The sequence below is a fragment of the Oryctolagus cuniculus genome, chromosome 10 (assembly GCF_051225735.1).
Source record: "Oryctolagus cuniculus isolate XC-2025 breed Fujian yellow rabbit chromosome 10, ASM5122573v1, whole genome shotgun sequence".
Taxonomy (NCBI): Eukaryota; Metazoa; Chordata; class Mammalia; order Lagomorpha; family Leporidae; genus Oryctolagus; species Oryctolagus cuniculus.
The window spans coordinates 16,452,341-16,477,951 of NC_142876.1; the positions used below are offsets into that span (position 1 = coordinate 16,452,341).

Here is a 25,611-nt window from a genome sequence, read left to right on the forward strand (position 1 = left end):
TGCCTGTCAAAAAAAAAAAAAAAAAAAATGTGTAAGCCACTTAGCTTGCAGTAGTTTCTTAAGGCAGCCATAGTAAACTAATACAGCAAAGTAGAAAGAGAATTAGATGGAGAGGAAAATCCCTAGGTGAGAGATGAAGTGCTTTAATGAATAAAGTAGCCAAAACCAACATGTTTAGCTCTGAGTACTACATCAAATTTAACCTTAATTTGAATTTTCATTCTTTTCAATAATATCATTTAAAAAAATTAAACTCCATACCATTCATTCTCAATTTTCCAAATAGAACTGACATTCAAATAGTATGCACCACTTTTATCCTGTGGGCTTGAATATCCTTAGACATGATGCTTTATATTCCAAAGATTACATGCAATCCACAGTTAATATGCAAATCACAATTCTAAAAATATGAATACATAGATATCCCAATGTTTTAATTCTTTGACTATCTGAAACCAATAAGAGACATGGGTAATTTCACAAATCTGAAAAACCTACAAAGGTATCTTACACTTAGCAGTATCTTGAAGCTATTTATCTTAGGGTTAGGTGCCGTGAGTTATCAATTACCTACTATGTATCAAAGATCACTTGAGGGTTATCTGGAGAGTAAGGTAAGAAAATACTGGGTTCTGTTGTCAATTATTTCATGTAGTTCTGAAAATAAGTTCCACTCCTTCTTTGAAAACAATGGAATTCTGTCAAGTACATTTATATTCCATTCTAACAAGAATATTGTAGGAAAAGGTAATTACATTTACCTACTCTGCTGAAAAAGATAAAAGCAGTTGTGAAAAAAGTGAATATAAAGAAGGCAGAAATGAGGAGTTTCATGTACTGGCACTCTTAACTATTAACCCCATCTCAAAGGTTATTAAAGGACTACTAAGAATGGAAATAAATCATAAGTATATAAAATAATACCATGAGATTTATACATAAAAGATGAAGCCATATAGTCTACCTTAGCATAAAATCTGTGACCATGAAATTCCACACAATAAATTTTAGCAATTATGCCGTCATATAAAGTGACTTTTAGGATTTTAATAAAAAAAATTCTTTGGGAAGCTAAGCTGCTAATATTCTACATCTTCCTTCCAGGACATAAGTTCAGTACCTTCTATCTGTGGCACTTCACCATGAAGCTTGGCTTTGCTGGAGAAGGGTGCATTCTGTAGCACTAATGCAAAGAGAGATGGGATCAATGACTGCAAGGCAGAAAGATACATGTGGAGCTTATGTTCATCCAGCCCATGTTCTCCTTCCTGAAACATAAGCAAGCAGAAGCTAAGTTTAGTCTTTTGAAACTGCATTGCCAATTGGATTTATGCTGTTTTTCCTTTCTGTGGCAAATACAATGTTTAAGGAGCTGTATATTGTACTAAAAGGTTAACACTTGATTGAAAACGTCAATGAATCTTTTCTTTATTTCTCTTAAGTGTATGAAAATGTGAGGAAACACTAATATACTATAGAAGTAATAGAACCTTTTATATGGAAAATTTCAGGGTAAACCAGTCATGTTGGGAACATCTTTTACAAGTTCTCCTTTTCTTCAGAGGTCTTCAAAATTCTGTCAGTCAGGGTAAAGCAATTTAAGTGAGCCACAGGAAGAATTCTAAATGCTCAACTGCTAACCAAGCAGCAAGGCTTCCTACTTCCCCTCTCCCACTTCCTATCTCCTTTTATAGATTTGATGACATCAGTATGTGCAAGCACTTTAAAATAATTCAATACAAAGATAAAATGTAAAAGAAACTTTAAAAAGGAAACAGATCGTGAGAAAACAGAGGGAAAAAAAAGACTATTATGGTATACAGAAACCAAGTGTTAAAAGGAAAAATAATTAGAGTATCTACCTTCATGGCATACAATAAGCACCACAGAAATGTTAGTCTTCTCGCCTCTACAAGGAACATTTGACACCATGTAATAAGAAGGCTTAAAAAAACTCATATTTTAGTTATCTCTGCATATTGGAATTGGAGCAGTGATACTTTATGTAAAACGCTTCAGTCCTCAGAGAGACAAGAAAGAGCTAGCTTTCTGAATAATGTAGGCATTATTTCCATGAAGGTGCTATTTCAGCTAACAAATGCAGATCATGCCCCTTCTCCTCGAGCTTCAGCAAAGCAAAACTTCCTCAGCTCCTTGCATGGCTCCAGCCCAAGAGAATCTTTAATAATGTATTTGAATATTCAGCTAAGTAGTTGCTTCTATTCCTCCGTGATGGCTGAGAATAGCTTAAATTCCTATAAACAAAGGAAGAACTTACCCTGAGAAGCTTTTCAATCTTGTTCAGCAATGTAGGTATAAGATGAGACTGTAAATTTCCCAGTTCTGTAGTCCAGGCAGCATACGCTGGTAAAAATACCTGATGTGTAGCACTAACTACTCTTTCTGAAGGATCACCCAAAGCAGACAGCAACAACTCAAAACCCTGCCATAGGGAGACAAGCAAATGGATACTATTAACAGTAAACTTCAAAAAATAAAAAGTAGTAAATATACATTTCAATAAATTTAGGAACCTATGTTCAGCAAGAAAGTCATCATAATAATACTTTTTACATTTTCTCTAAGGAAAATGTTATATATCCATTGATGAGCAAACAATGAGAAGGGGTCATTAACACAGCATATTTTTTCTTTTTTTTTATTTGACAGAGTTATAGACAGTGAAAAAATATGGAACACTTCACGAATTTAACACAGCATACTTTCGCTGATTTTCTACCATAAAGCTGTGGTAGACACTGTAAATGAATCACAGTATTCTTCCACTGCATTGTAAAATTAAAGCTTTCTCAATGAATTCAAGGTGACATAATTGCCATCCCTTCTTTCTCTAGGTGTCTGAATCAGAGATTTGAATTATATTATTTGAAATTTTCTAACAGAGCAAAAGGGCTTCATTGTAAAAAACATACCTGTTGATATTTGTCTGGATCATCAATATATCCCATAATGATACCAAGGCTTTTGATGACAGCTTCCCTTACCAAATCTGCCTTATCTTCCATTAACATTTGTTGCAACATTGAAAGAACCAAGGAGCTACGAATTTCTTTCTGAAAATAAACAACATGCTTTTACTACTCACCAAAGCACAAAAAGTAAGGGAAATAAGACACATTCCGATGTGTTCAAAATTCAGATTTAAAACAAAGTATCACTGCTATATTTACTTCAAATCATTATTTTTTGAAGAGATAAAAATTATAGTTAGCCAAAATTTCATTCTTCTCCAAGTAATAACATCTACCCTGCGTTCTGCAGGAAGTATCTCTCAGCATGTTTTCATGTCTTCACTAGATAAGGAAAATTTCCTCAAATCCTTATAGCCACACTAACAAACGCTTTTAGCAAATCAACAGTCAAATGGAAAACGTCTCTTATATCACTTTCTGTTAAATACAAGGAAGAGCACTGAGAATTGTACGTACGGGAGGGATTATAAAGTCACTGACAATTAAAGCACTTGCCTGGGGTAGGGTGAGAAAACGTCATTATGAAGATTGGCATTCTTATTTCTTGAAGGAGAAAAGTTGTCAAACAGGATAATAAGATACAATAGTGACGTTCAAAAGTACTTTAAAAAATACATTGCTATTGGGGCCAGCATTGTGGTATAGCGAGTTAAGCTGCTGCCTGTGACGCAGACATCCACATGGCCGCCAGTTTGAGTCCTGGCTGCTTCACTTCTGATCCAGCTCCCTGATAATGTGCCTGGGAAAGCAGTGGAAGATGGCCCAAGTGCCTGGACTCCTGCACCCACATGGGAGACCTGGATGAGAGCCTGGAAACCTGGCACCTGGCTTTGGTTTGGCTCAGCAATATAGCATTTCGGGAGTAAACTAGTGGATGGAAGATAGCTCTCTGAAAATATAAGCTTGGATCCATATAAATTTTTATTTTATCGAAGTATTAATTAAAAACAATTAACAGTGGATACCCTTGGAGAGAATGTTTTGGGCCGGAAATGGAAGTCTTTGATTTTCCTTTTATGCTTTTCTGTATCATAAGGGCATTATTAAAAAAAATTTTACATACACACACACACACACACACACAAGGAGGAAGACTTTGGACTATTCTTTCTTTATATTTTTCTGAATAAAATACTTATTCACTTTGCAAATGCCCACATTGGCTGGGACCAGGAGCTGGAATACAATCCAGGTGTGTGGCAGGAATTCAACCATCATCACTGTTGCATTTCAGGATCAGAATTAGCACGAAGCTGGAGTCAGAAGCCAGGGCTGGGCGCTGAACATAGGCACCCCGAGAGAGGAATGCTGGGGTTTTAACCTGCAGTTTACCTTCCAGGCTGAAAGCCCATCCCAATATTGCTCTTTAAAAAGACACCTGTTGGGGCCAGTGCTATGGCACAGTTGGTTAATGCGCTGGCCTGAAGCACCAGCATCCCATGTGGGCGCCGGTTCTAGTCCTGGCTGCTCCACTTTCTATCCAGCTCTCTGCTGTGGCCTGGGAAAGCAGTAGAATTAGTCCAAAGTCCTCGGGCCCCTGCACCCACGTGGGAGACCTGGAAGAAGCTCCTGGCTCCTGGCTTTGGACTGCTGCAGCTCCGGCCGTTGTGGCCAATTGGGGAGTGAACCATCAGATGGAAGACCGTTCTCTCTCTGCCTCTCCTTTCTCTGTGTAACTCTGACTTTCAAATAAATAAATAAATCTTTTTTAAAAAAAGACACCTGTTTTCTGCCTTTCACTAAAGAATATGAGGTTAACAGTAAATCCAAATAAGTAGCTCATGCACTGTTGCACGATTTAATTTTCTATAGCTGTTTTTAAGAACAATCTTAAGGGGCTGGCACTGTGGTATAGCGGATAAAGCCACTGCCTGCAGTGCCAGCATCCCATTTGGGCGCCAGTTTGGGTCCCGGCTGTTCCACTTCTGATCCAGCTCTCTGCTATAGCCTGGGAAAGCAGTGGAAGATGGCTCAAGTCCTTGGGCCCCTGCACCTGCATGGGAGACCTGGAAGAAGCTCCAGGATCCTGGCTTCAGATCGGGCCAGCTACAGAAATGTGGCCATTTGGGGAATGAACCAACGGATGAAAGACTTCTGTGTCTCTCTCTCTGCCTCTGCCTCTATAATTCTGTCTTTCAAATAAATAAATAAGTCTTCATTAAAAAAAAGAGCAATTTTCGAAAAATACATTTTAAGGCATCAATTAGCAAAAGTTCTGTAAAATAGGCCAGATGGCATGTACTCTTGGTTTTTGGGTCATAAAAATTTCTGTTGCAACTACTCAACTCTGCTGTTATAACACAAAAGCAGACATAGACAACACATAAAAATCAGTGTCACTGTGTGCTGATCAAACTCTGTTTTTCTAAACAAGCTGTGGGCTGGATTTGGTATGCAGGTTATAATTTATCAATCTCTGATTTACAATACTCATTATTTAAATTAAAATAATTATGATGCTACCTCATCCCTTCTATCTTTAAGCCCTGCACTTACGGGAAGATTCTTATAAGGGCAATGATTCTCAATGTTTTTAGTGGCAGGAACCCCTTATTAACTTAAAAATTAATGAGCATATCAAACAGTTTTTGTTTAAGTAAGTTTTATTTATTTATTTATTTGACAGGTAGAGTTATAGACAGTGAGAAAGGTCTTCCTTCTGTTGGTTCAACCCCAAATGGCCGCCACGGCCGGTGCTGCACCGATCCGAAGCCAGGAGCTTCTTCTTGGTCTCCCATGTGGGTGCAGGGGCCCAAGCACTTGGGCCATCCTCCACTGCCCTCCCAGGCCACAGCAGAGAGCTGGACTGGAAGAGGAGCAACTGGGACTAGAACCAGTGCCCATATGGGATGTCAGCACCACAGGCGGATGATTAACCAAGTGAGCCATGGCGCCGGCCCAAAGTAAGATTTATTGATAGTTATCATAACAGAAATTAAAACTGAAAAATTACAAAAATTGTCAATCTGCTTAAAAATGAAAATAAACTCATTAAATGTTAACAAGAATAGTATTTTTTGGAAATAATTTATTAAAGAAACAAAAATATAGAAGTATTGTTTTATATTTTGTTCGAAATCTCTTTCATATCTGACTTAAAAGAACACAGGTAATTCTCTTATCTGCTGTGTCCAATTTGGTATGATACGTTGTTTTGGTTGAAGTATTTAAGGAAAATTTGTCCTTATAGAAGACATGTAATCAGAAAAGAAGGGTATTTTTTAAATAGTATTTTCAGATAAAAAAAAAAGGCTCATCGATAATAAGATTTTCAAATTCTGGTGTATCAATTCCATTGGTCCATCATAGTCTCTATTTTGTGCCTCTATTTTATTTTTTTAATTAATTAATTAATTATTTTGACAGGCAGAGTTAGAGAGTGAGAGAGAGAGACAGAGAGGAAGGTCTCCCTTCCATGGGTTCACCCCCCAAATGGCTGCTACAGCTGGCGCGCTGCACTGATCCAAAGCCAGGAGCCAGATGCTTCCTCCTGGTGGATGCAGGACCCAAGCACTTGGGCCATCCTCCACTGCCTTCCCAGGCCACAGCAGAGAGCTAGACTGGAAGAGGAGCAACCGGGACAGAATCCGGAGCCCCAACCGGGACTGGAACCCAGGGTGCCGGCACCGCAGGTGGAGGATTAGCCAAGTGAGCCGGGGCGTGGCCTTGTGCCTCTATTTTAAGCTGTGATTAGTCATTTGGAAAAAACTGGACCACAGAGTTATGCAGATCTCCTTCATTCTATTCACATTTCACTATATCATCAAAAAAACTCACTGTTGTTATCAGAAAAGTCTACATATTAGAAGCTGTCAAGCTCAAAGTGGCAGATAGAAGTTTCCCACAATTTTAGTGTTCATTTAAAAACTCTAATTTCAACACACACTGTCTACTTGTTTTCCAGGCTCACCTCACCTAATCCCATGAAAATATCTGCCACATATCCAAGCATGAATAACTCTGTCAAGAGAGATTGGTGTGCCATGAAAAAGAGGGTCTATGGGGCTGGCATTGTGGTGCAGTGGTTAAGTCATCACCTGTAGCTATGCTGGCATCCCATATCTGAGTGCCAGTTCTAGTTCCGACTGCTGTGCTTCTGATCCAGCTCCCTGCTGATGAGGCTGGGAAGGCAGTGGAAGATGGTCCAAAAATTGTGCTCTTGCAACCACATGGGAGACCTGGCCATTGCAGTCATTTGAAAGTGAACTAGTGGGTGGAAAAGCTCTCTCTGTCTCTCCCTTTGTCACTCTACCTTTCAAATAAATAAATCTTAAAAAAAAAAAGAAAAGTTTTGTCTGGCGCTCTGGTATAGCAGGTAAAGCTGCTGCCTACAGTGCCAACATCCCATATGGGTGCCAGTTCGAGTCCTGGCTGTTCCACTTCTGATCTAGCTCCCTGTTAATGTGCCTGGGAAGCATCAGAAGACAGTCCAAATCCATAGGCCCCTGCACCCATGTGGGAGACCTGGAAGAAGCTCCTGGCTCCTGGCTTCGGATCAGCCCAGCTCAGGCCGTTGCGGTCATTTGGGGAGTGAACCGGCGGATGGAATACCTCTCTCTCTACCTTCTGCCTTTCTGTAACTCTCACTTTCAAATAAATAAAATAAATCTTTAAAAAAAAGTCTGGGTCAGCTCACAACTCAATTATATTAAGTGCTTTTCCTGCAAATAGCTGTCATACTTAGCAACTAAAGGCTTTTATGAGTATTTTCTATTTTGTCTCCTAGAATATTAAAATGATACATACTCAAGGTTAAAAATTGACTGATTTAGCAAGCTCCTTTAGAAGTGAAATTGGCTTGTTCTATGACCAAATGGCAGGGAAGAATACAACCCTTATTGGTTTACATGGTTGCCACTGTTCTGATTAGTGCTGATGCACCAGTTTTTTTCCCCTAATCACTAACAGTGCAATGGTCAACACAGTGAAAAAGACAATAAAGTCTTCTTCTTATTATTATGACAATAGCTTTTACCTCATGGACCTCTTTAGAGGGATCTCAAGAACACCCTATGGTCCTCAGATCACATTCTGAGAACTGTTGATATAGTTTCATATATTTATACTCAAGCAAAATCAATGGAAATGTGCCCATTTCTTTGCATGCCATACTGTAGTAATGTGAACTTTTCATTTCTTGGGTCACCTCATTTTTTGATTAAGACGGTACACAAGAGATTTTGAATTAAAATGTATTTAAGACACTTGAAAAAAGCTTTCTCTATTTTTTAAAAAAGAAAAAAAGGCGACAGTTCTTACAGGAAGGTAAGGTGCCAGTGCTCCACAGGATTCTGCCACAAGCAGTCGTCTTTCTGGGTATTTGTGATTGATCTAGAGTAAAAAATACAGAAACATGAGCAACATAACCTTTTTTTTCCAACAGAGAATTATTTTCACCACACTTCAGGGAATCCCTGTGTGGCTACACTTGGAATTTGGGAATCAGGGAGAGCCTAAACATGACGTTATGAAGTCATCTGTTAAGGAAAAAAGGGAAATTCAAAGATGAAAATTTGGTAAGGTTTCTAGAGATAATGAGCATGCATAAAACTAGATTTTTTCTTAGGATGTCAGGAGAAATTAGGACCTTTCCCAAGCAACACCATTTTCTAATGAAAAACCCAGCTTCTGGATCTTATAGATATGGTCCATAATAAGTGCCAATCTTCTTTTTCACCAAAGTGAGTAGGAAGCAATTTCATCAGTGATTAGGCAGAGTCTTGACTAGCAATACCACTTTATTTTTAGGTTAAGCAGACTTCAATCCATTTCTCAGTTTGCATATACAAAATGATGGAGTTTTGCTATTGTGATGACTACACTGAACTATAATAAAAAACAACAAAAAATGACACATACTGGGTTTTGTTCCCATATGTCTTCTTTATAGAATATATAAATCTTTGACAGCAAAATAAGTATATCAGTTCTCATATTCGCATAGGAAAAGGCGACATAACTCAATAATGTAATGAATGCCTAAAATTAAGAAAAGTTACATAGTAATCTACTGGGCTACACACTAGAGGTAGGTATCTTGACAGATTCTGGAAATCCATGATTATTCATGTTACAGAAGAGGTAGTGTCACAGAGGTCTATAATGACATCTCTGAATTAAATTTAATTCAGGAAAGCAGAAAGGTTTGGATGTCAAAGTATGCTTCACAGAAACTTCTGTTTCTCTTTAGTTGGGCTCAGAGAGTCTCTAAATTAAATGTGTGTACAACTGTACTTCTATATACTACTAATGAACAAAATGAAATAAAATTAATAATCCTATCTACAATATCATCAAAAAGAATAAAATACTTACAAACACAAAAAGAAGTATAAAACTTGCATTCTGATAATTGTTGATTTAATGAAATCATTAATGTTGAAAGAAAGAAATTTTGAAAGACCCAAACCAGTAGAAAAAAAATCCTAAATTCATGGACTGGAAGGTTTAATATGATTAGGATGGTGATATTCTCCAGATTAATCTATAGATTCAATGCATTATTGAATTTTTGCCCTGTAAAAATTAACAAGCTTATCCTGTAATTCATACAGAAACCCAAGGAGTCAAACAGCCAAAACAATCATGACAGAGGAAGATGAAATTCAAGAGATTAGTATTAGCACTGGGGTGACTAACATGTTTTAAAACTGTTGGTGATGGGGCCAGCACTACAAGGCAGAGGATTAAGCCTCAACCTATAGCACTGGCATCCCATATGGGTGCCAGTGCGAGTCCCTGCTGCTCCACTTCTGATGCAGCTCACTACTTGGGAAAGCAGCAGAAGATGGTCCAAGTCCTTCGGCCTCTGCAACCATATGGAAGATCAAAAGAAGCTCCTGGCCTTTGGCTTTGGCCTGGCCCAGTGTTGGTCACTGTGGCCATTTGGGAAGTGAACCAGCAGATGGAAGCTTTCTCTCTCTTTTTCTCTAACTCTGCTTTCAAATAAATAAATCTTTAAAAAAATTCAAAAAATTGTGGTGATGAGTGTACAGTGCTGTGAGTACACTGAGAATTATACATTTTACATTAGTAAACCATATGGTATTTGAATTATACCTCAATAAAACTTAAAAAAATGAAAAGGCTATGAAAATTTAAATGCACACATGAATAACAACATAGAATTGTAAATTCAAGGTTGTATATGTTCTATCCTTCTATCCAAGTTACTTTTGGCTTTAAGTGATTAGAACAGAATGGGAGAAAATATTTGCAAACTATACAAATGATAAAGGACTAATATCCAGAATCTATAAAGAGCTCAAGAAACTTAACAACAACAAAACAAACAATCCAGTTAAGAAATGGGCAAAGGACTAAAACAGGCATTTTTCAAGAGAGGAAATTCAGGAAAAAAACGCTCAGGATCACTAGCCATCAGGGAAATGCAAATCAAAACCACAATGAGGTTTTACCTCACCCCAGTTACAATGGCTCTCATACAGAAACCAGTAAACAACAAATGCTAGCAAGGATGTAGGGGAAAAAAGGTACTCTAATCCACTGTTGGTGGAAATGTAAACTGTGAAAGACACTGTGAAAGACAGTATGGATATACCTCAGAATTCTGAATATAGACCCAGCACATGACCCAGCCATCCCACTCCGGGGGATTTACCTGAAGCAAATGAAATCAGCATTTGAAAGAATTATCTGTACCCCTATGTTTATTGCAGCTCAATTCACAATAGCTAAGATATGGAATCAACTCAAATGCCCAACAACCGAAGACTGGATAAAGAAATTATGGTATATATACACTATGGAATATCACACAATGGTTAAAAAAACAACAAAATTCTGCCATTTGCCACAAAAAGGATGCAAGTGGAAATTATTACACTTAGTGAAATAAGCCAGCCCCAAAAAGACAAATACCATGTATTCTTCCTCATTTGTGATAACTAATGGAGTACTCTATAGGAGTAAAATTGACTTTGAAATACAATGATTTTGAGCAGCCCCTGCCTCGACTACTGAGGAACAGTGTTTTTTTTTTTCTTGTTCTTCATACTGTTTATTGAACTCTTAACTTAGCATAAGGTTAATCTTATGAGTATAAAGTTAACTTAAAATAGATCTTTGTAAAAAACTAAGAATGGGAATAGAAAAAAAGGTGGGAGTGTGGGTGAGAGGGAGGAGAGGATGGGAAGAATCACTGTGTTCCTAAATTTGTATATCTGAAATGCATTAAGTTTCTATTCCTTAAATAAAAAAAAGACAGTAATTTTTCTCTGTAAGCTCTCCTTTTTTTAAAAAAAAAAAGATTTATTTATTTATTTGAAAGTCAGAGTTACATAGAGAATGAGAGGCAGAGAGAGAGGTCTTCCATCCGATGGTTCACTCCCCAGTTGGCTGTGCTGATCTGAAGCCAGGAGCCAGGAGTGTCTTCCGGGTCTCCCATGTGGGTGCAGGGGCCCAAGGACTTGGGACATCTTCCACTGCTTTCTCAGGACATAGCAGAGAGCTGGATTGGAAGTGGAGCAGCCGGGACCCAAACTGGCACCCATATGGGATGCCGGCACTGCAGGCAGTGGCTTTACCCGTTACACCACAGTGCCGGCCTCAGCTTTTAAGGTAGAAAAAAGTGCTTAATTGTCGCTCCCCGTCTTCATGGGGGAACGACACTAAACCCTGCCTAGGCTTCATATCCGAGTCACGGCACCATTATGTCGCTCCCCCTCCCCGTGGAGGAGCAACACAGGACCCTGCGCTGTTCTTTCGTCTGCTCGGCCCTCCCCGGGTTTGCTGCTGGTTCTTCCCGGGTTGGCTACTATCCCTTCCACCTCCGTGGAAGGGCGGTTCCCCCTGCCACATTCCCCACTTCCGCAGGGGACCGGCACACCGCCGGCCGGCTCTTCTCGGGGGCTGCACAGGTGTTCCCTTAGGTGTTCCCTTAGATGTTCCCCTTAGATGTTCCCTCGTGCATGCCGTCTCTCTCCTCCTTTATAGTCCTCCTCCGCCAATCCCAACTCGGCTGCCCACACGCCGAGTACGCTGCTCTCCAATCAGGAGCAAGTCCTACAGTTTATTAGCTGAACTGGAGGCAGCTGTGCGGAAGCTGTTTACTTCTCTCCCAGCGCCATATTGTGGGAGAGCAGATGCATAGAATAAGTCTTAATTCCAGTAACTCAGTCCAGTCCGAGCTGCTCCCCACACTTAATAATCTAAATATCAAGTCTATGAAGTCAATAATTTTGCATTCCCCAGAGTATTGAGTTTTTAAAATTCCGTAACAGATCAGGGCAGGTATTTAACCTAGTGGTTAAGACGCTTGTATTCCACGTTGGAATACCTGGGCTTGAGTCCTGACTTTGCTCCATATTCTTGCTTCCTGCTAATGGGCATCCTGGGAGGCCGCAGGTAATGGTACAGGCAGTTAGGTCCCTACCTCCCATGTGGGAGACCGAGATAGGGTTCCTGGCTTTAGTCTGTCCCAGCCACAGCGCTGTGGGCATCTGGGAAGTAAACCAGCAGGTGTGAGATCTCTCTTTCTCTGCCTTTCAAATAAACATAAATTTTAAAATTCAATTAAAAATCTGAAGTACCATCAGTAAAATAACTTATAAATGCAAAAACTTCACATACCAAAAGTTTATACTTTAAATACCATATGTATTTGAAATCCATACAAATATACAATAAGGGCAAGATATATATCTCTACACACAAACACACCTTGCCCCTCCTTGACACACCAGGCACACTCCCACTTCAGGGCACGTGTACTTGCTGTATCTTACTTCACTCAGATTCTCACCTAAACATCACTTCCTCTGGAAGTGCTTCTCTGACCACTCCTTCTAGGAGACCATATCCCATTACATGCTAACCCTTATTCTGTTTTATTTTTTTCATAGCATATATTATTATCAAACAGTATACTATCTCTATTTTCCCATTAGAATGTCTTATCTTTTGTTAATTACTGTATCCTTAGTGACAACACCAGTATCCAGCACTAGAATTATTATTTCATGTTTGTTGAATGAATGAACAAGGGTATTCTTAAACACTATTAAATCTCTTGGCTGAGCTACAGAAACAGCAGATTAATTTACACACCTTTCATTTCCTAATGGCTTTAAAAAACACATAATCTTTTAAACAAATTAGAATATAATACTAAAGGAAAATCCAAGAAGTTAAGTTACCTGTTCCCAACACTGGGGTAAAAGCTCAGCTTCCACACGTGTTGGTCCAACATGACGTGCAAATGCCACACACCCTGTCAGTATCATTTGCCTGAAAAATGACACAGACACAAAAAGACTTATATTTGCATTAGAAAGCATAGCAAGGGCTAAGGGTTAAGAAAAGTCAGCTCTGTAATTCATATAAAATACATTATTTTTGCACAAATTAGGACTTTGCAAAGTGAACTAGGATGTCACCAAGAGAGGAAGCTCCTTAAGTCTAGCTATTCAGACAATGGCAGCACTATTTGTGACAGTTTGTTAAAGGATTTCTGCTTGGTATGAAACTGGATTTCATATCTCTTAACTTTCTACATACACATTCTGATATTGTAATATGCTCAATGTTTTGGTTTCTACTCAACATCAGTTTCTAGCCACTAAAACAACCAGTGATTGTTTTCTTTGTATTTCTATAATCAAAAGCATTAGTAGGCTATTAGTAAAACTGTATTTGAAAATTTCAGAACGTGGATGTTTTATCCCAGGTAACTATGGAGGTAGTTTCTGAAATGCCTCCCAGTGATCCCATCTTCTGATAGTTCAGTCCTTGTGTAGTCCCAGTCCCTTGAGGTTACATTGTACCTAATCTAATGTTTTGTTTCCTTTTTCTTTTTCTTTTCTTTCTTTTCTTTTTTCTTTTTTTTTTTTTTTTTTTGACAGGCAGAGTGGACAGTGAGAGAGACAGAGAGAAAGGTCTTCCTTTTTCCGTTGGTTCACCCCACAATGGCCGCCACGGCCGGCGCACTGCACTGATCTGAAGCCAGGAGCCAGGAGCTTCTTCTTTTTTTTTTTTTTTTGACAGGCAGAGTGGACAGTGAGAGAGAGAGACAGAGAGAAAGGTCTTCCTTTGCCGTTGGTTCACCCTCCAATGGCCGCCGTGGCCGGCGCGCTGCAGCTGGTGCACCGCGCTGATCCGATGGCAGGAGCCAGGTGCTTCTCCTGGTCTCCCATGGGGTGCAGGGCCCAAGCACCTGGGCCATCCTCCACTGCACTCCCTGGCCATAGCAGAGAGCTGGCCTGGAAGAGGGGCAACCGGGACAGAATCCGGCGCCCCAACCGGGACTAGAACCCGGTGTGCCGGCGCCGCAAGGTGGAGGATTAGCCTAGTGAGCCACGGCGCCGGCCTAGGAGCTTCTTCTTGGTCTCCCATGCGGGTGCAGGGCCTAAGTACTGGGCCATCCTCAACTGCCCTCCCAGGCCACAGCAGAGAGCTGGTCTGGAAGAGGAGTAACCGGGACAGAATCCGGCACCCTGACTGGGACTAGAATCTGGAGTGCCCGCGCCGCAGGCGGAAGATTAGCCTAGTGAGCCGCGGCGCCGGCCTCTAATGTCTTGTTTCTAATGGACAGAGTATGTCCAAAGTAATGGGACACCACTTTTAAGATTAGATTACAAATGTATGATGTCCACTTTGTTGGACTCCACTGCTTTCTCAGCTAGCATGTTTTGATAAAGCAAGCTGTGCTGTTAGTGAGGTTCATGTGACAAGGAATTAAAGGTGGTTTCTGGCCAAAACCAGTGAGGAACTGAGACCTTCAGTCCACAATCCATGAGGACTGACTCCTAAAAAGGATCAACCACATGACTGAGATTAGAGGCAAATCTCATCCCCCAGCTGAGCCTTGAGATGACCATAACCGTAGCAGACTCCTTGACTAAAGCCATGAAAGGGACTCTAGGGGCCGGCGCTGTGGCACAGTTGGTTAACACCTTGGCCTGAAGTGCCGGTATCCCACATGGGCACTGATTCAAGACCCGGCTGCTCCTCTTCCGATGCAGCTCTCTGCTATGGCCTGGGAAAGCAGTAGAAGATGGCCCAGGTCCTTGGGCTCCTGCCCTCGTGTGGGAGACCTGGAGGAGGCTCCTGACTCTTGGCTTCGGATGGGCACAGCTCCGGCCGTTGTGGCCAATTGGGGAGTGAACCATCGGATGGAAGACCTCTCCCTCTCCTCTCTGTGTAACTCTGACTTTCAAATAAATAAATAAATCTTTAAAAAAAAAAAAAAAGAAAGGGACTCTGAAAGCAGAGGACGCAGATTCCTAGTTCATAGAAACTGCTAAGGTAAAATGCATTATTTTAAACCACTTACTTCTGAGATACTTTTAGAACAGTTAATAATATAATACCTTCATCTGAATAGACTTGTAACTGTAGTAACTAATATAATACCTTCATCTTAGTACACTAATAACCTAAAAATAGCATAAAGTGTTAAATAAGATTTTTCATCTTCAGAATGAAGTTCCATTTCAAATAATTATAAAATGCAGAATTTTAACTTCTACTTTTGACTAATTATTTATTTATTTATTTATTTATTTTGACAGGCAGAGTTAGACAGTGAGAAAGAGAGAGAGAGAGAGAGAGAGAGAGAGAGAGAGAGAGAGAAAGGTCTTCCTTTTCCGTTGCTTCACTCCCCAAATGGCCGCTACAGCCGGCGTGCAGTGCAGATCCGAAGCCAGGAGCCAGGAGCTTCTTCCTGGTCTCCCACGCGGGTGCAGGGCCCAAGCACTTGGGCCATCCTCCACTGCCTTCCCGGGCCACAGCAGAGAGCTGGACTGGAAGAGGAGCAACCGGGACAGAATCCGGCGCCCCGAACGGGACTAGAATCTGGGGTGCCGGCGCCGCAGACGGAGGATTAGCCAAGTGAGCCTTGACTAATACTTTAAAACAGAAAAATTTCATGGGAAAAGAAGTATGCTTTAACACTTGTTGTAAAATAATCAGTATCAAAGAAAACCAAAACAGAATGCTTATTTAATTCATAGTAATTATAAAATCAGTGCTTTCAGTGTAGGCACTGCTCATTGCTATTTCTCAATATATGTAAATTTAAATTAACTGCAAAATGACTTAGCTTTTCATGTTTGCAGGATTAGTTCTTACTGTGCTCTTAGACTGAGGAGAATAATGACAAAGATTGTTGGACAATATTGGAGGAAGTGCTAGGACAACGTGTCTTCACAGTACCGTGCAGTAGCTTCTTTTTTTTTATTTTTTATTTTTTTATTTTTTTGACATTTTTTTGGACAGTGAGAGAGAGAGACAGAGAGAAAGGTCTTCCTTTGCCATTGGTTCACCCTCCAATGGCCGCCGCAGCCAGTGCGCTGCAGCGCACCGTGCTGATCCGATGGCAGGAGCCAGGTACTTCTCCTGGTCTCCCATGGGGTGCAGGGCCCAAGCACTTGGGCCATCCTCCACTGCACTCCCTGGCCACAGCAGAGAGTTGGCCTGGAAGAGGGGCAACCGGGACAGAATCCGGCGCCCCGACCGGGACTAGAACCTGGTGTGCCGGCGCCGCAAGGCGAAGGATTAGCCTAGTGAGCTGCGGCGCCGGCCGCAGTAGCTTTTTATTCACCACAATCTTTGTAATTTATATCTACTTTTGTGCCATCATTCTTTGTGTCCATGTCTCAAATTTTTTGTTTTTCTATTTCCTTCTACTTTACGAAGACAAATAAATGAAAGCAAATAAAAAATAAATGAAAATTCCCAAGTCACTTTAGCTGCCTGTTTTCTACTGAAAATTTCTGAATATCTACAATATTTTTGTGTCCACTAAATATATGCATGTATATACATGATCCATAAATATTTGCTAATTGTAATAACTGAATTTTTAAAAATATAAGCATTTTTGGGGCCAGCACTGTGGCGTAGCGGCTAAAGCCACCGCTTGTGGTGCCAGCATCCCATATGGGCGCTGGTTCGAGACTGGCTGCTCTACTTCTGATCCAGCTCTCTGCTATGGCCTGGGAAAGCAGCAGAAGATGGCCCAAGTCCTTGGGCCCCTGCACCCATGTGGGAGACCCAGAAGAAGCTCCTGGCTCCTGGCTTTGGATTGGCGCAGCTACGGCTGTTGCGGCCACCTAGGGAATGAACCAATGGATGGAAGACCTCTCTTTCTCTCCGCCTCTCCTTTCTCTGTGTAACTGTGACTTTCAAGTAAAATAAATAAATAAAAACCAATAAGCATTTGAACTTATAAGAGATACACACTTGTACAGAACTTCCTATGAAAAGGATTAAAACCACCAAAGACCACCACTACACTGAAAAAAATGTACAAGTTCAACAGGGAAAAATGTTAGGTCCCTCAAATCAAGCAAAGTTAATATTCAAAATACTATAAAACATGACAATGTAGAAATGCAATTCAAAACAATAAAGTTCAGATGACCTACAGGTTATTAACAGTACTGGAAATAGACTCCTATGGTAGTAAAACTAAATTTTACTATTTGTGGGAAATCACAGGACAGGGGTTATTTGATTACTAACTGGCTCAGGTAGGCAAATAAATAAGTGTCAAATAATATGATGTCAGTGATGGTTTCTAGTAAAGAACTGACAAAAGTATCAAAATTACATTTTCTTGGGAATACCATCAAAGAAGCCCTGAGATTCAATAAGAAACAATAATAACTGATTGTCAAACGTATTCTGCCAATTTAAACATTCATTTTGTTCATTTATTTAAACTATGTAAAGTATCATTAATCAGTGCATTATTCCATTTCATAAATAAATGTACCTTTATAAGGTGCAATTAGATTTAAGTGTGGACTTAAGTGTTTAATTTCTGATGTATTGACCTGAAGTTAAGGCAAATGGGTATCTTTGGCCACTAGGTGGCAGCTATTAGCTTTACATGTACCATATTGTGTAAAGAGGCTCTAAGACTTTTTTTTAAATATATATTCTAGATTTAAGTTTCTTGTGAAATTATGCATATTGTGAATATACATATACTGAATTTGAAAGTTAGAGAAAGGTTCACCCATCCACTGGCTTACTCCCAAACACCCACTAGGGCTGGGGTAAGTTGAAGTCATGAGCCAGGAATCAATCCAACTCTCCCATGTGGGTGGCAGGGACCCAAGCGTTGGAGCCATCACCCAGGGTGAGCATCAGCAGGAAGCTGAAATGGAAAGCGGAGCTAGGATTCGAAAGCAGGCACTTCAATATGGAATGTGGGCCTCCCAAGTGTCGGCCAAATCACTGTGCCAAATGCCCACCCTGATGCTTGAGGTATTTTACTTTGCAAATTTGAAAATAGAAGTATAATAAACGGTATTTCATTAAGCTGCTACAATAGGGAATGGTTAATTTCCAAGGAGAAAAATAAAACACTAATTTCCCTACACAACACCACCAAATTGTCCTTAGAAAATTCTCAGTTTGCAATGAATATACTAATACAGTGGTTTAACTGCTCTTCCTCCTACTTGACTAGCATGTAGGGACTGCCAGTGATTAACTTTTGCTGAGTCCTCAAAAGGGAAGGTTTTTCCATTTGTTCAGCTGTTTTCTAGACACTTTATAATTTATCTGTTCCACGCACAAGGTTCCTGTTGAGACCCTCAGCATGTCTGCTCCCCCACCCCATACTGATGATTTAGGAATAATCTAATCGTTAACTGCTGGAGGCCTCTTCACTGCTAGAAATAAAAGTGTATTAAAGACAAAGCTTTCAGATTAAAAATGACTATCCTATAATTCTCAGAAGAGAATAACGTCTACTTTTAAAAGAATTAAAATTTAGTATCACTTTAATGTGAATGAGTACTTCAAAAAACACGATAATTTAAATAAGATCCTTCAGTACCTATATCTGTCTAACAAATGCAAAAAATGATTAACACTGTGAGGAAAAGATTAAAGTTTCCTTTCTTAAATATTTAAAAAATGAAAGTTGCTTGTTTATTACAGTAGGTAATAAGTACTCTGATCTCAGTAGAATCTGTACAAATTTTTATCAAAAATTTATTTCTGTACATATTTATAAAAGCTGTTTTTATTTTGTTTTATTTATTATTTATAGGCTAAATTTTCCCAAGCAATTTCCCTGTGATGTGTTTACTTATCTGAGTAAATGTGAGGAAGAAAGGGAACTTGAATACAACACTGAAGTTTCATATATATATTTCCCAGATTTTGAAAGCATCAGGGAATAATACTATGATGGTGGAAAGCTCCAGTGCTACTACAACATATATGGGGATTGATGCCAATTAGTAGACTTAATAAATTCACATTGTATGTATTTCCCAAAGACAGGTTAGCACCAACCTTTGCTCATCATCTGGCCTTTTGATCAAATTGAAAAGTATGTGGAGAAGCTGGTCTCTCTCTTTAGGCTCAGGATGCAGGCATGCTGTACACAGTATGAGTGGGATCAGTTCCTAGAGAAATATGAGTGGAAATGAAAATAAGAATACATTGTAGAATATTATTTCTCCTCCCCAGAAAATTCTTAAATGGACATTTAAAGTGAATTAAACTTCACACAAAAGAATGAACTTTACGTTTATAAGACTGGCAATTCAAGAAAAAAACATCAAAATGTATTTGTTGGTTGTGCAGAAGGGATAAATCACAATGCAATAAAAGTCATTTAAGATTCAACTAACCTTTTTTTTAATCCAGCACTTCCCAAGGGTCTACCAGCTTTTACGCTAAACAACATTCCATCACGTGACAAGCTGATAGAGTAATTCTCATTTTGAAAGTATTCTTAAATAAAATTTACAGTTCACTTTACTTTAAAACTTACAAAAAATAACAGAAAATAAAGGAAGTTCTGAACACTTCCACTAGGATATTACCTCTTCCTTATGATTAGATATAATCTAATAAATTTTCACTCTTAACACCAAACCCTGCAGCTAATTAAAAAGAAAGCCATGTCCATGGGTGCTCAATCCTCTCAGAACTAGTCCTGCATACCAGCTATCAGGAGAAATACTTGATGTTGAAATGCAAATTTTAAATAATATGTTGTTGTTGCATATCAACACACCGAGATGAATTCAACATTTTATAGGAAAGTAACAGCCAAAAGTTTATTTCTCTCTTCCAAAGCAATATTCAAAATTAAAGCTGTTAACACAAAATTCTTAAATGCTAAATATATGAAAAATATAGCTTTCATTTTGGAATGGATTTTTAAATCCAATAAATCAAAATTCAAATGACACATTATTTCTGGAGAAAAATCTTATAAACACAATGTTTTGTGGATAATTTAAAGAAACCACTACAGGGCTGACGCTGTGGTATAGTAGGTTAAGTCTCTGCCTATAGTGCTGGCATCCTATATGGGCAAAGGTTTGAGTCTTGGCTGTTCCACTTCTGATCCAGCTCTCTGCTGATAGTCTGGAAAAGTAGGAGAGGATGGCCTAAGTGCCTGGGCCCCTGTACCCATGTGTGACACCTGAAGGAAGCTTCTGGCTCCTGGCTTCGGACTGGCCCAACTCTGGCACTGCAGCCATTTGAAAGTGAACAAGCCAATGGAAGCTCTCTCTCCCTATCTCTCCCTCTTTCTGTCTTTAACTCTTGCCTCTCAAATAAATAAATCAATCTTAAAAAAAAAAAAGGAAATCACAATGATGTAATAAGAGAAGAAAACTGATTATCCTATTTCTCTTTCCTATCTACATTGGTACTCACCAAAAGGTACTAAAAGAATTGATGTATTATATAATATATATTTATATTAATAATTTATATTATATATAATAATACCCTCACAATCTGAAGAAAGCAAACAGAAGAAAAGTATGATAAAATCCACACTGTTGGACTTTTAAAGATATTTGTATCCAAACAGATGATAACATTTTTAGAGAAGTTGAGACTTACGTTTAAGATATGACTAATATGCCAGCATCCCTGGCTAGAGTCCTGGCTCCTACACTGTGGATTCAGTTTGTTGCTAATGCATCTGGGAAAGCAGTGGTTAATGGCCATGCACTTGGGTCACTGCCACATATACAGGAGAGCTGGATGAATTATAGGCTTTTGGATTCAGCCTGGCCTAGCCTTGGTTGGTGTGGGCATTTCGGGAGTGAATCAGCTGATGGAAGATCTTTTTCTCGCTCAACCCCTGTGTCACTCTGCCTTTCAAATCAATGAATCTTAAAAAACTATACATACATTCTCTGTATATTATCAGAGATACCTGCTTTACATCTTAAAATTATAAGTACAAAAATGTAGATAAAAGAAAAGTATGAGAAGCAAAAAAATATTTTAAAGCATTTATTCTTCATTTACAATCTTCCTATTTGGAAGCCTCTGAAGGTTTCAGAACATTAATTCCAAGGACTTTTCTAATCCACAGTTGATTCCATTTAGGCTAGTGAGAGCAAACAAGAGGACCAAGACACTGCATTATCAGGGTATATTATGGTTAATAGAGCCATAAGGTGAAAAGTAGCTATTCTGGAAGCACTAACAAAACGGAAAACTATTCTAATGTCTGAAAATCAAGAAAGGCCCTATACTTTTATTTCTACTTTCTCTTCAGGTGAGATCTTTCTCTCTTGAGTGTATTCTTGCTGCCAACTAATCCCCATTCCTGCTTTCCAATTGTCTCTTCATGTGTACTTCATCTATTTTTCCATTCTCTTCCTGGTCTATTGTTCTTTAAAGTTGTGAAATGAAGATAAGGTATTTATTATAATTGGAAACACAGAAATGAAACTTAAAATATGGAGTATAATCTTTGGCTTCTTTCTCTCAAAACAAGCAAATCAAAATAACTAACTGTATTCATATTTATTCTTTATGCCTCAAATTTTCTTTTCTTCTTTCTTTTTTTAACCATATAGTTTAGAGATCCTTAACTGAAGAGGAAGTTTATTTTATACACTAATGTAGAGAACCTGATAACTGGAGTATGGCTACAAATGTGGACAGGGAGCTGGGATAATTCCTGTCTTAACTCCTCAGTATGACTAAAGAATACAAGGAAAGGAAGCATGTAGGAATTAAGATTCATGCAGAAATGGAAAATGTTTCACATATATTCTATAACTTCCTTATCTATTACTGTTATTTTTTCCTTCTGACATCAAGTTGGCTTCAAAAACACTTTCAACACAGCACTTACCAAAGGACTTCTCAACAGAGCAGCAATTACCAATTAATCCAAACTGACACATGACAGGAAAGGCAGTTGTAAATTCATATCCCATTGAACTTTAAAATTTGTGAATTTAGAGCTTTGAAGAAAGATATTTTCCAGCTTTTTATAAAACAGTAATAATTTATGCTGCTAATTGCTTTTATTTCTTGTTGGCAAAATTACAACATATGGAAGTCACTATCAATAATTTTTGCTTCATAGTCCTCTTACATCAACAGACAGCTGAGAACAAGTCCAGCAAATAAAGATAGAAAAATGTGTCAATAGTGGTCTGTTTCTGACTGAGCCAGCAACAAACATTATAATAATCTTAATGGCTAGATTAGGACTGGTCAGGAATATCCTATTTCTCCATCACTAGTTTATTTACTTACAACTTCTATTTGTAACACTCTTGAAATATGAATTATGATAAGCATGTATTTGTTATTTATTCACAATCATAGATTGTAATTCATTGCTTTCAAGCTTCTGAAGCACTAATACATCCATACCAGAAATTACTAAGTCTCTATCTTTCATTTTCACATTATTCATAAATAGCCATGAATCAATATTTTTCCTTTGGCTTCACCCCTCCAATTGAAGAAGTCTAACATTTTAAAAACATTCCTTATAATTCCGAATGCAACATTTGAAAACTAGTGGCGGCTGGCGCCGCGGCTCACTAGGCTAATCCTCTGCCTTGAGGCGCCGGCACCCTCGATTCTAGTCCCGGTTGGGGCGCCGGATTCTGTCCCGGTTGCCCCTCTTCCAGGCCAGCTCTCTGCTGTGGCCAGGGAGTGCAGTGGAGGATGGCCCAAGTCCTTGGGCCCTGCACCCCATGGGAGACCAGGAGAAGCACCTGGCTCCTGCCATCAGATCAGCGTGGTGCGCTGGCCGCAGCGCGCCGGCCGCGGTGGCCATTGGAGGGTGAACCAATGGCAAAGGAAGACCTTTCTCTCTGTCTCTCTCTTTCACTGTCCACTCTGCCTGTCTAAATAAATAAATAAATAAATAAATAAGAAAACTAGTGGCTGGGCTAGCATTGTGGGGTGATGGGTTAAGTCACTGCTTGTGATGCCAGCAATCTGTATTGGATGGCCAGCTGGAGTCTCAGCTGCTCCACTTCCAATCCAGTTTTCTTTCTCTCTCTTTCTTTCTTTCTCTCTCTCTCTCTCTCTCTCTCTCGACAGTCAGAGTGGACAGTGAGAGAGAGAGAGACAGAGAGAAAGGTCTTCCTTTTGCCGTTGGTTCACCCTCCAGTGGCCACCGCGGCCGGCGCACCTCACTGATCCGAAGCCAGGAGCCAGGTGCTTTTCCTGGTCTCCCATGGGGTGCAGGGCCTAAGCACTTGGGCCATCCTCCACTGCAGTCCCTGGCCACAGCAGAGAGCTGCCCTGGAAGAGGGGCAGCCGGGACAGAATCCGGCGCCCCGACCGGGACTAGAACCCGCTGTGCCGGCGCCGAAAGGCGGAGGATTAGCCTAATGAGCCGCGGCGCCAGCCTCCAATCCAGTTTTCTGCTAATGCACCTACAAAGGCAGAAGATGATGACCCAAGAACCATCAGATGCAGATTGAGTTCCTGGCTCCTGACATTAGCCGGCACCATCTTGGTTGCTGTGGCCATATGGGGAGCAAATAAAAGATACCTCTCTCTGTTATTTTTGCTTTTGCAAATAAATAAACAAATAAATCTTTTTAAAAATGGTGGCTAAAATTATTTTAGCATATAAGGTGATAGCGTTTAAAAAAGTCTTGGGGGGGCAGGCGCTGCAGTGTAGCGGGTAATGCCGCCGCATGCTGGCATCCCATATGGGCGCTGGTTCGTGTCCCAGCTGCTCCATTTCCAATCCAGCTCTCTGCTATGGCCTGGGAAAGCAGTAGAAGATGACTCAAGTTCTTGGGCCCCTGCACTCGTGCGGGAGGCCTGGAAAAAGCTCCTGGCTTCAGATCAGTGCAGCTCTGGCCGTCGTGGCCTAATGGGGAGTGAACCAGAGGATGGAAGACACCTCTCTCTCTCTCTCTCTCTCTGCCTCTCTCTTTGTAACTCTGACTTTCAAATAAATAAATAAATCTTAAAAAAAAATCTTTTGGCAACCTGGATAGCATTTAATAATGTGTACTGAATGAAATCTAAAACTGATTACCTATGACCCTTTAGAGAGGAAATCAGTGTAGTAATTCTATTACAGAACTTCTAAGACTTTTAGAATTCATTTATTGAAAAGAATTAGTATTTTATACCTTATTCAAGTCAAAAACATTTGCTTTGGCTTATTTTAATTTTGTAATTCTTTTTTTTTTTTTTTTTTTTTTGACAGGCAGAGTGGACAGTGAAAGAGAGAGACAGAGAGAAAGGTCTTCCTTTGCCGTTGGTTCACCCTCCAATGGCCGCCGCGGCTGGCGCGCTGCGGCCGGCGCACCGCGCTGATCCAATGGCAGGAGCCAGGAGCCAGGAGCCAGGAGCCAGGTGCTTTTCCTGGTCTCCCATGGGGTGCAGGGCCCAAGCACCTGGGCCATCCTCCACTGCACTCCCTGGCCACAGCAGAGGGCTGGCCTGGAAGAGGGGCAACCGGGACAGAATCCGGCGCCCCGACCGGGACTAGAACCCGGTGTGCCGGCGCCGCAAGGTGGAGGATTAGCCTAGTGAGCCGCGGCGCAGGTAGTTTTATTTGAAGGATCTTTCTACTCCTCAATTCCTGAGTTATCCATGGAATTCTGTGTTAACATGAAGAAAAAAAACTTTTGACATTTATATTCTTCTTTCAATTTATAAGGAAAACAAGTGACTTCTAATGAAAAAGAAATATCTTTAGGTAATTAGTGTGTATTCATGCTAGAAAAGCAGAAAAAGATTTCTAAAACAAAGTGAATGATTAAATGTTAAGTGAAAGAAATGAAGCAGTAAAGAGATTGGATCAGTATCAAAGATTTCCCAGTCAAAAAACTTTCAGGACCAGATGGTTTCACAAGTGAATTCTTAAACACAACACACAGAAAGAAGAAACATTTAAAGAAGAATTAACACCAATTTTATTCAAACTGAAAAACAAATGGAATAGAGAACAACAGTTCCTATATATTTTATGAAGCCAGTCTTAGCCTGATACCAAACATATCACAATATAATTAGAGGCCAATATCCTTTATGAATAGAGACATAAAAATGTTCAACACAAAACACTATCTCCAAATCCAAAATATTGTGAAAGGATTATAAATGATGATTTGCAGCAATGCAAGAAAGGTTTAACATAAATATCAAGGAATGTAAAATATCATATTAATAGACTGAAGAGGAAAAATTACATTATCAGCTCAATAGAGAAAATTCAATACCTTCTCATGATACAAACACTCAGTGAACTGTATTAAAGGGCTTTTATAAAAATCCTACAGCTCACATACTCAGTGGGAAAGACTGAACACTTTCCTTCAAGATCAGAAACAAGAAAACAGTATCTTTTGGAGGCACTGTGGTGAAGCAGGAAAGGCCA

At 39.7% G+C, this 25,611-nt stretch overlaps 1 protein-coding gene across 16 annotated transcripts in view; it reads right to left on the reverse strand.

Annotated features, from left to right (window-relative positions):
• Positions 1–25,611, reverse strand: part of RELCH (RAB11 binding and LisH domain, coiled-coil and HEAT repeat containing) — a 129,381-nt gene that overhangs the window by 45,855 nt on the left and 57,915 nt on the right. For all 16 annotated transcript variants that reach the window (XR_011379300.2, XR_011379301.2, XR_016213901.1 and 13 more), the window contains 6 exons: positions 19,272–19,384; positions 13,154–13,244; positions 8,256–8,327; positions 2,937–3,077; positions 2,282–2,446; positions 1,124–1,271 (listed from right to left, as the gene is read on the reverse strand). Coding sequence is in view for 12 of the 16 variants with exons in the window: in XM_008261433.5 (XP_008259655.4) it covers positions 1,124–1,271; positions 2,282–2,446; positions 2,937–3,077; positions 8,256–8,327; positions 13,154–13,244; positions 19,272–19,384 (730 nt within the window). In the remaining 4 variants the exon portion in view is untranslated. The remainder of the gene's footprint in view (positions 1–1,123; positions 1,272–2,281; positions 2,447–2,936; positions 3,078–8,255; positions 8,328–13,153; positions 13,245–19,271; positions 19,385–25,611) is intronic.